Below are 11,451 nucleotides of genomic sequence, written 5' to 3' on the forward strand. Positions count from 1 at the left end.
CGGTTGCAGAATGGTGTTGTGAATGGGTGCATTAGTGTTGTGGAAATGGCTGGGCGTGTAGCCTGTTAGTGTGTGTAGTTGGTTGGGCACTCCACCACTGTGAGGATGTCGGCCAGGTGAGGCCGCAGGTGGGCTCTGGGAGCCGGTAGAGTTGTGGATGGGGCCCGAGGATCCGGAGGACGGACCCGGGTAGCCCAGTGCCAGAGAGGGCACCGAGTGGGGAGAGTGCCAGAGGGCCTTCCCCAGGTAGTTAGGTTAGGGCAAGGAGCAGGTAAGCTCGGAGGCAACTGCAGTGGTGGAGGTGTGCAGGTGGGTAGACCCACTGGGAGAGGTACACGCCACAGCCCAGAAATTGTGCGAGGGCACCGGGAGATGAATCGGGGGAGTGAGACCCCAAATTGAAAAGCACCACAGTTTGGCCAATGGGAATTGGTTTTTAGAACCCATAGTGTAAGAGGGCCAATGGTTTGGCCGGAGAAAGACCCCGGGTAGTGTAAAGTTGTTAAAGTCATTTAGGAAATAGTTAGGATTGAAGAACCTGTCGCACCATACGCAGCCACTTACCTGTGGTGATGATGATGACTCCACACCTGTGTTTTCTTTGTTTTGGTGCAGGAAATGAGAATTGCTGTGTGGATTGGTGAGACGCATCACGACGTGGATGAGACATTGGGGTGATTCCATCTCTCCCTCCTTAGGAGGGACTGATGATGAATTGGTGATGGCAAATTATGATGTTGAGTTGGAGATGGCAAATTTTGATGAAAGTTGAAAATGGCAGATTTGATTGGTTAGGAGGGAGAGAAGACGAATTTGGTTTATGGGAGGAACGGGGAAGACAGTAGGGATGTTTGTTGATTTGTAAAGTAGATGTTTATGGGTAGTGTTGTGTTGTGTGGATACAGTAAGGGGTAAGGGAGGGGCCATGTAGGTTACCTGGTGGGGGGGGGGGGGGGGCGTACGATAGGAACGTACCTGTCTCACCTGGTTCCCATGTGCCCCCAGTGTGCATCACCTTACATTGCGTGCACTTTTGCGCCCTTACCACCTTACTCACTTGTCTGCTTCTTTTGTCTCCCACCTCCGAGGATCTGGCTTTGGGGTAGAGAGAGAGGAGAGAGAGGTGCTGGCTGCGCAGTTGTGGGCCTGCACTTTCGCTGTTTGCTGCCGGGATCATATGGACCGCAATGTTTGTGGCCACCCACAATGGACCGCAGTTCGGTTGCGGCCAAGCACCACCCGGGGATGGACCTATGGGTCAACGTGGCACCTATGCCATACAGGTGAACCACTTTTAGTTAACACCAAGTGCACCACAAGAAGAGCAAGAGACACCTGCAGGGTTAGGGGTTGTCGAATTTATTTTTATTCCAATGAACAATGGTGACTGCACCGATTGGTGGTGGGGTGGTGCTTTTGATGCTGGGAAAGGGTGCTCTGCACGTTATTAAAGGCCGTCGGCCACAGAGCACTCGTGGGTTGGTGTATCGATGCTGGCAAGCGCGCTCTCTCTATGCATAACATCTGCATGTGTTCCTCCAAAAACAGGTCCTGGATCGTAGTGTAGATATCAGCGTAATCTTGTAAATAATGCTCCCTACCGGCTGTATGTTTAGTTTGAGAATTCTTTCCGGATTCGGTTATCCTGTGGGTGTGTTTCTGTGAGGAGAAGGGTGCAACGTCGCAGGGGGACATATTTACTCATTCGTGAATATCTGTAAAACTGTCGCACTCAGGGTAGAGTTAATAGTAGAGGGAACTACATTGCGTGCCACACTAAAGTAGGTAAAAATTTATCGGGTCGGGACGCCCCGAGGGTAGAGAAGGGTGCAATGTTGCGAATATGGAATTTGGCCTCCATATCCGCTTGTAAATATTCCCCTATTTTCTCCAATACTCCCCAACTTTCCCCAATCCCCCATTCCCTAGTCCCATTGCATGTAAATAACAATCAGTAGAGCCGACCTTCCCCTTATTCCCCCATTAAATGTCGTGCCCAGGTCCACCGCACCACACGTAGACAACTTTCGGACATCTTCCTAGTTATTCTTAGTCTATGTCAGTTAAGGCCTCGTCTCCATTAATTATGACTCTTCGTTGCACCAGAATGTGATTATATGGCACCAGTAGTGAGTTTAGGACCTTTCCCATACCTCCTCCCATCTTCTTCCCCGTCTACAACAACAGAGGGGCACGGCGCTGCGCGGGGGGGAGTGTGCGTCCTCCCACCGGCTCGGTTCGCCGCCATCGACAATGCGCTCCAGACGATGCGCTCCAGACCATGCGCTCCACGGGGTTACCACGAAGGGGCTCCTTGTCAAGGGCGGAGCCTGGTAAACCCCCCGCACGCACCCAATGAGAAGCAACGTGCCGATTCCACGAGGCGGAGCTAACGAGCCGAGGGCGTGTCACTCCCCGCCGGATATACGTGGCGACTGACCGGAGGTGACGTGAGATGCGCCCCCAGCTGAAGAGAAAGACGGACCTGCGAGCGCTGAAACAGATGCGCCCCCAGCTGGAGAAAGACGGACCTGCGAGCGCTGAAACAGATGCGCCCCCAGCTGGAGAAAGAAGGGCCTGCGAGCGCTGAAACAGATGCGCCTGAGTTTGGAGAGGCCTGAGAGAGACCCGCCTGAGAAAGAACGTCACCTCTGAGCGCTGCGACGAGACCTCCCCGCATCTCTGGACCGGACCGGGTCGATCCTGCCCTGAGCCCAGGAGAACCTGGAGCCATCGACAACCGCTTTCCTGCCATCAACCCCCGTGTGAGTCAGCCTTGTCCCGTTTACCTGTCGTCTGTCCGGGGATAATATAAGATTGTGTCTAAGTGCTCGTCTTTCTATGTTGTACCTCTCGTCCCTGTAATCTGACCTTCCGTAACGAATATAATCTCCTCCGGAGGTCTTGAGAACCGTATCCCTGGTGTCGTCATTTTATAACCCAGCCGGGTGTCTTCTTTTTCTTATTGAGCCAGCGTGGCGCGGCTTCGTCAACGTTCGAGTACAATCGGGTAATTTGTGCGGACACGACGGCCATTCCGCTCGGCCCACCTTAACATCAAAGTCGTGTCTGTAACAATACTATATATCGATTTTGGCCCCATTTTTCAATGGTGACGAATCACTTATAAAATTAAAACACTTTTATCCGGATCTTCACCAAAATTGAATAAACTTGTCCTCGTCACACATTCAACCTGTCCAACAAGTTTCATCTGAAACCATACACAATTTTTTGAGATACCCTGTTCTCAGACAGGGGCAAAAACAACCTTCGTCCACCTTAAGTGACAGAGGTAAAAACAGCCACGGTACCGTATCTTTAGGAGATCATTCTCCGCGTAAAGCTGCAGAATCTGCTCACGACTCTGAAACACGAGCATCTGCATATCACGCACAGCTTGCTGCAGTTCATAAACCTCTGTCTCACGTTGCTGCAAGTTTCTTTCCAACTTCAGCTGCAAGTGCAGGGAGGAAGAAGGGCAGAGGGTAGAGAAAAGGTGAAGTTAGTTCATATAAATGGCTCCTTCAAATCACAACATAACTTTTTATAAGTTGCAAAATAAGTTTGGACTGTATTTTTCAACATCCTACAACAACACTAATAAATCAAGTTTTAAAATAATTAAGCAGAGATGTTCATTTAATTACAACATGACTGTAGTTCTACAATGCACCCCAGTCTTTTCACATGTGGATTCTTAGACAACCATCGGCTGAAAGAAAACAATCACCGCCTGCTCGTTTATTTCCCTCTCTCTACAATACTTTCAGCCCTGTGCTATGCATGCTTTTTTGGGCAATTCCACAGGTTGATGGACATGGCTTTGAAAATGAAAATATGAAATTTCATGTTTCAATATATTTTTTAACTGGTTATACATGCAAGTCAGTGAAACAAACAATGAATTGTCATTTCTGTTCGAATTTTTTGAGAAATTAGCGAGTGAATTGAGAGCAATTTTTTATGGCAAAAAAAGTAAAAAAAAAAATTGAAAAAGTAGGACTTGCATTAGAAGTAGGTAGATAAGAAATATTCCAAACTCATTTGTGTGTCCAGACTGCGTGATGATCACATTTTCTGAATTACATATCAGTTTGATGATACCTTGTCATTTTGAATGTAAAAATGTGTCATGGTGTGCCTCTTTGTATGATGTAACGTGAGTAACCGAAAAAGCACATCTGTTTTCTGAGATCAACTTCTTTATTGAGTACAAATCTGGTAGTTCAAATTTTCTTAGTTACAATGTCTCTTGATTAAAAAATTAATGTTTTATCAATATTCATGGGCACATTTATTAATAAACAGCGAGCAAATGTGTTAACGTGAGTAACCGTTCAACGTGAGTAACCAATGGTGTATCGTGAGTAAGCATGTTTCCTTTGGAACTGTTACGGATTAATCACTTCCGTTGTTGCGGTTTTCATCCACTTGAAACATTTCTGGTTCCATGTATTATTATTATTGTGGTTTGAGGGAAATGACGGTTATTGTTGTCAAAAGGTAAAAAGGTTAATGTTTTAAATGAAACCGGAACCGGACGACGACGAAGCGGAAGGAGGAAAAAGAGGGCGGAGCGAAGTAAAGTCGGACAAGAAGCTTTCAACACCGCTTTCAGACGTATCGGTGGTGTGTGTGTGCACCGAGGCTTTTGACGATTACTTTGCGGCTCGCCGACTGTGAACAGTGAAAGTTCATACCTGGAGGGCGCCTTTGGATTTCCCAGTCGCCGTGAGTGCGCCTTTGTGCCGCTTTAACCGCGTGACTCTTTTCTCCGCTTTGGCCGCGTGCGCCTTTGTGCCGTTTTGGGCGGCGTGACTGTGCCTGTCATCTGAACGAGATTCTGGTTTTGATTCGACATCGTTCCGATGATCACTGGAGGGGATCGGCTCTGAGCTCGAAGTCGGGAATATAGAGACATTGGGGAATGTTCTTTTTCCACTCACTTGGAGCACAGTGAGTTACCTTGTACTAGCTGATGGTACCATCATAGGAGATATATTGATTGTACTCTTGATTCCTATTATTATTGTACTGTTATTCTTGTGTTATTTTTAATACAATATTTGTTTGTATTATTGGTGTTTGTATTATTTGCAATTGGTGTGGTTTCGCCATTGATTTTTGACACAGGATAACATATTTTTCTGCCGTGACTCCTTTCGGGGCTCGGAGGTACACCGTGACCAGGGGGTCGGGGAGGAGCACATAACAGGAACTAAATGTCAAATTACAGCCTGTGACTACATGAAAGTGCTGTGGTGTATGTGAAATGAATTTAGTGATGTGTGTTACCCTAAAACAATAGAGGGCAGTGTAAATAAAGGAGTCTACCCATCATGCAATTCACTTTCTCCTGACCACATGTTCTCATGTTGCACATGTCTACACTCAACTCTCTGATAAACTGTACATCACTAATACTAATAACTAATTATACTTATGTAATTGTATACTAATTGTCCTTTTTTTGTTTAAATTTTTTTATAGCAACAGTATTATTTAACGTAACCTCCATCCTAACCTACAAGTTTAAGTTACATATTGTTACGGTACGCGGTTAAGGATGTTATATTTGCCGAGCGCAGGCTCCGCGACCGAACAGTTGTTCCCCGACTAAACCCGATTCACCCAGACGTTGGCCGTATCGCGCCACAGACATTCAATGGGGAAAAGACTAAGACGGCGAATGCAAAGAGGAAGAAGAAGACGTACAGAAGAGTAACGGGGTTTATTATTTACACACACATAAGCAAAAAGAGCAGTCACGCGTATTTACAGCGGACATGAAAAAGCAGGTAACACAGTGCAAATTACTAGCTTATACTGACTTAGTTTACTACCCAGGACAGCACGAACAGAACAAACTCACGTACGCAAATGGATGGAAGGATAGGAATCGTTTGGAGGGATGAGCAGGTGGGATCACAGGGCACAGCGAGCAGGTCCACTCCGGGCGGGAAGCGAGCAGCTCCTTGTATTCGGCTTTACAGCGCACGCCGGCAGCTCCTTGTATTCGGCTTTACAGCGCACGCCGGCAGGGTCACTCGGCGGGTTGAAACGGGGCTGGCTGAAGCGGCTCTTTGTCAAAGGCTTTTCGTATCTCTCACGCAACTCCGGTGCAACTCTGAACTCTCTCCCGGTGGACTGCCAACCCTCTTACGCACCTGGACTCATCTGCCGTATCCCTCGTGTAGCTTGTCCCAGCCATCGTCGCACCCTTCTCTTCAAACCTTCAGCGCGGGTCTGACACGCCCTCCTCAGTTTCGGTACCGCCCTCCCCCCCCGTGCTCTGTTTCGTGACCTTGTATGGTAATCCCATGGGCTTGTCTCCTTATTTGGGCATGGCGCCGACGGCACGCCCCTCGTGGCGAGCCACGGGCTTGTTTCCTTATTTGGGCATGGGGCTGAACAGCCCCGACCTTCGTGGCGCGCCCTGGGCTTGCCTCTCCCGGGCGACCCCGCCCCTCCTGTTCAAACAGAGCACGGAGCACATATTCACTATAGCAGCGAAATGAGAGGGCGTGCACCCCACGCTTGTGAACTGCTTTACCCGCAGATGGAGAGTTTGGCTGGGAAATAGAAGTATTGAAGGGGAGCTATTCTTAATTGATTCGGTGCAATGGAGTGTCCTTCTAATGGAAGACAAGGCCTTACTCTAAAACACATAATAAGATATAAGCTACTGAACAAGGGTTTTATTGTGTCCTTCAATGTGGTGTTTCATGGAATAACTACCGGGACGCCCTTTTTACCTTTACACAACTCTGGAGGCAGGAGGGGCCATATCCAACCAATGTTACACAACAATTTACCACTACAATACACACAATCAAAAAAATACAATCCTCATATCCGCAACACTATGTTGTGTGCAAAGTATGATTTACTGGCATAGAAATGCTAGTTAAAAGATAAAGATAAAAATAAATAGAAAGAAAAAAGATAAAGACATAGAAATAAAGTATAAAATAAATAAAATATAAAATAAAATAAAAATAAAGTATAAAGAAATAAAGTATAAAATAAATAAATAAATAAATAAAGTATAACAGAAATAAAGACAGTGTTTGAAGCTGCCCAGTGGATTCATGGTATCGCCCGCATGCATTGTCTGGAGATAGTACAGGATGAAGTCTCTGCCCATGTTCTTACAAAAGACACTTGCAACAACACATGCAGCAGTACAAGTGACACCAGTGCAAATGTGGAATCTGATGTTAGGGTAGGAGATTGGTATGCAGTGGAGTACGAGGAGAAGCTGTACCCTGGAGAAGTGCTGGTTATTGGTAATCAAAATGATTATCAAGTTTCTGTGATGGAGCAAGCAGGCAAGTACTGGAAATGGCCCAAACAACGAGACAATATCTTTAAAATCAAAGAGAACCTGAAGGAAAAAAAAAATAGAGGCCCCAGTAGTTGCCAATAACCGTGGCCACTTCAAGTTCTGTGAAGCATTTTAACAATCGGAACATTGCCTTATGGAAAGATGCAGAACTTGTTGTGTTTGTGTTTTTTAAATCCCAAGTTCTGTGAGGAATTTTAACAATCGGAACATTGCCTTATGGAAAGATGCAGAACATTGTTGTGTTTGTGTTTTTTTTTCAATCCCAAAAATATTTAATATTTCTTTGTGCTATTAGTCAGGTTCACTATGTTTTTTCGTTCAAAATCATGGTAGATTAGCAAACCTATACATTTTTGGAAACGTTATTACATGGAAAATCTGAAAATCAATGTTTACATTTGCCAATTCCGACCAATTCGATTCGACCAATCGACCAATTCCATTCGACCAATTCGACCATTCGACCAATCGATTCGATCGACCATTCGACCAATTCGATTTGCCAATCAATTTGACCGACCTTTGCTTGTGTGGAACGGACTGTGAAAACGATGCGGACTATATTGTCGGATACGACACACAGGACAGTGATGGCGAACTCTAAATGGCATATTCTGTAATCGTGTATGTTTGATGCCATTGACTGCCTGTGTATATTTTGTCATTGACTGCCTGTGTAGATGTGAAGTTATACTGACTGCATGTGTATATATGATTTTGCTGACTGCCTGTGTATGTTTGGTGATATGAATTATTGTGACACATTTTGATGTTATTAACTGCCTGTACAAAATGATAACATGTATTTGATTATGCAACTTATCGCGAATATAAAGACAGTATTTTGCAATTCAAAACCTTTGATTCGTGTCTTACCATTCCCCATAGCACTAATTTGATACTTTCATTGGATTCCTTGTCCCTGAAAATATAGGTTTAGTATATATTTTTAAAGTTTTTAGGGTAATTAGAGGCAGAAATAGAACAAAATATGTATTTTACAGTGGCCATTTTGAAAATCAAAAATGGCCGCCATACAGGTATCTCTCCAAATGTAAACATTGATTTTTAGTTTCCTTATGCTATAACCTTTCCAAAAATGTATAGGTTTGCTAATCTACCATGATTTTGAACGAAATATAATTTATTGACATTGTGAACCTGACTATATCTTGCTGCCTGCTGATTGACAAAGTATTTAAGACATATCATTCATTAATATTCAGCACTGGTATCAAAAGTGTAGGTTAAGAGAAAAGAGCCTAACAATGCAGAAAATGAACTGAGGCTGGGTGGTCACTTTTTACATTTGTACTTTATGATACATTAATGCATACTGCTTACTTTCTTTTTTTCTTGTGTTTTACCAAAATTAGTTTGAATATGACAGTGATATACAGAGTATTATTACTTATCATGTCTTTTGAATCTAAATAAGTTGATTTATCAGTTGATATCACCCAAAAAAATTGACATAAATGATTCGGATAGAGTACGGACAAAATGTAACATGCATAACCGTAACGTGAGTAACCATGTTTTATGTCTCCTACATCAAAATTATTATTTTCAGAGGTTTTCTTTTACCAACAATATGTGACCCAGTATTGGGACTGTACAGAACATTAAAAGTTTTCATCTTGTAATACCTCAGATTAGGACATTTTTGAAATTTGTAGTCTTTTCATTATACTAGGGCATGCCCGTACTATATATATGCCCGTACTATATATATATATCTAAAATTATATCCCCCCCCTCTATTTACATGAAATGGTTTGGTCCATTCGCAACGCCAAAGCGAACGGCGAACGGCTTGCGAGTACGGTGACAATCCCCCCCCTCTATTTACATCAAATGGTTTGGTCCATTCGCAACGACCACAGAACCCCCCCCTCTATTTACATGAAATGGTTTGGTCCATTCGCAACGCCAAAGCGAACGGCGAACGGCTAAATCGCCATAGCTCGGTAAGTACTTGTCCGATTAATATGAAACCTTGAAAAGGCACATCCTCGGGTCCCCAGCAATATACCTGGCAAGTTTAAAGTATATCGGACCCGTGGTTGTCGAGAAACAGCGGTCACAGACAAACATACACACATACACACATACACACAGAGATTAATGGAATTATAGATAGATGCATGTCCAAATCATGTAACGTGAGTAACCGGCACATTTTTGTGGATACAACACTAACAAAATTCTTTTCTGAGTTTTTGTTTATGCTTGTGTCGTTTATGTTGTCTACTACAAGCTATGAGTAAATAATAAACTTCATTGCATACGCTTAGAAATTAGACCTATTTGAATGAGTCATTGTTGCTTCAAATGTAACGTGAGTAACCGTGGAATTGCTCTTTTGCATGGTTCACAATCACTTCAGCTAAGCTGGCACAACCACAGATGATTGGCTCCTGCACAAACGACAATGTTTTTGGAAATAAGTGTGGCGAAGCATCGATGTACACTCAAAATAAGGCGTTGACATAATCATGGAAGGGGTTACTGGAAAAATATGTACATCCCAGACGACCTCTGGTGGGTTACCTCAACTCATCCACAAAGCTGCTTCCTCCTCCCCCCCCCCCTTTCTCTCTCTTCCAACTCATTCCACCACCTCCTCCAATCTTCGACTTCCCTCTGCCCCCCCCCCCCCCCCCCACACCTAAACCCATTTCGTATTACTCACTGTGCCTCGTCCCATCCCCACTTTTTGTCCTCCTCATCCTGCCCTCTTTCCTAGCTCTTCTGCAATCTTTGACAATGTCAACAGCTCCCCCTTTCCTCATCTTACCCTTTCCCACCCATCGCCTCTCTTGTACCGGATGCTCCCCCTCCCTTTTACTTAACGGTATGGACATCAACCATCTGGGGCCTATGCTCAAACCTGACTGAACCCTCCATACAGGTTGCTTCTGACAAACCAGACTTGATCTGCTCAACGGAAATTTTCCTCCTTCAACACATCTGACTCCTTAATATCTCTCCCTGGTTACTCCCTCCTCTGCAATGATAGACCAATGCCTCATCGTGGTGGTGGAGTTGCTATTGTTACCGATTCGTCACTTCCGTTGTTGTGGTTCTCATCCACTGTAAACATTTTTGGTTCCATGTACTATTATTGTTATCGTTTAAGTGAATTGGAGATAACCGTTTTCAAAAGGTAAAAAAAATTCATGTTTTAAAAAGAAACCGGAAACCGGATCGGGCACCGGACGAAGAAGAAGAGGACACATGCATAACCGTAACGTGAGAGTGGAGGAAGTCACGGACTTCCTCCACTCCTTTCCAGAAGAGGAAAAGGAGGCGGAGCGAGTAAGGTGGAGAAGAAGCCGAGCTGCTTCGAGGTCTTGAGCAACGCTGGCGAACGGGGGTCACGAGTGAACTTTGGGTTTCCTGGGAAAGGGATTCCTGTGACAGAGTTGTTATCGCTGTGACAGATAAACCTGCGTGTCAGGTTTTGCGGTCGATTCCGAAGAGAATCATTGGAGTGCCGTTACGCCTCAAGTACAGGCCAGTTGGCCGTTTTGCCTCGCGCCCGATTTTGCATCGCTCTAGGCTCTTCACCTCGCTTGAACCATTTCAACGCATCCAGCCGTTAGCCTGGTTTGCATGTGTAACGTGGATTTCGAGTGGGAATTTGCGGTTCGCCGTGTGGGGAGCCGTTGAACATCCATACCAGAAGGTGTGATTTCCCAGTCGCCTCTTGAGGACACCTTTGCCCATCTTTGGCAGTGTGACTGTCAACCGAGCGGGATTCTCATCTCGATACAACATCGTTCTGACGATCACTGGAGCGTGGATCGACTTTGGCTTGAAGCCGGGACAGAGACATTGGGAATGTTATTTTCGCTTGCATGGAGCACAGCGAGTTATATTGTACGAAACTGATGGTACCATCATAGGAATGATATATTGGTTGTACAATTGACTACTATTGTTTTTGTGCTGTTATTCTTCTGTGACCTTAATACAATACTTGTTTGTTGGTAACAATTGGTGTGGTTTCACCATTGATCTTTGACACACAGAATAACACATCTTTCTGCCGTGACTCCTCTCGGGGATCGGAGGTACCGATGTACCGATGTACC

The 11,451-nt window shown here is 44.8% G+C and overlaps 1 protein-coding gene across 2 annotated transcripts in view; it reads right to left on the reverse strand.

The window, feature by feature from the left end:
- The window catches only part of CCDC77 (coiled-coil domain containing 77), a 104,123-nt gene that overhangs the window by 85,834 nt on the left and 6,838 nt on the right, over nucleotides 1-11,451 (reverse strand). For both annotated transcript variants that reach the window (XM_068134293.2, XM_068134302.2), the window contains one exon: nucleotides 3,315-3,457. In XM_068134293.2, coding sequence (XP_067990394.1) covers nucleotides 3,315-3,457 — 143 coding nt within the window. The remainder of the gene's footprint in view (nucleotides 1-3,314; nucleotides 3,458-11,451) is intronic.

Source organism: Myxine glutinosa, chromosome 1 (genome assembly GCF_964187855.1).
Source record: "Myxine glutinosa chromosome 1, kmMyxGlut1.1, whole genome shotgun sequence".
NCBI classification, from domain to species: Eukaryota; Metazoa; Chordata; class Myxini; order Myxiniformes; family Myxinidae; genus Myxine; species Myxine glutinosa.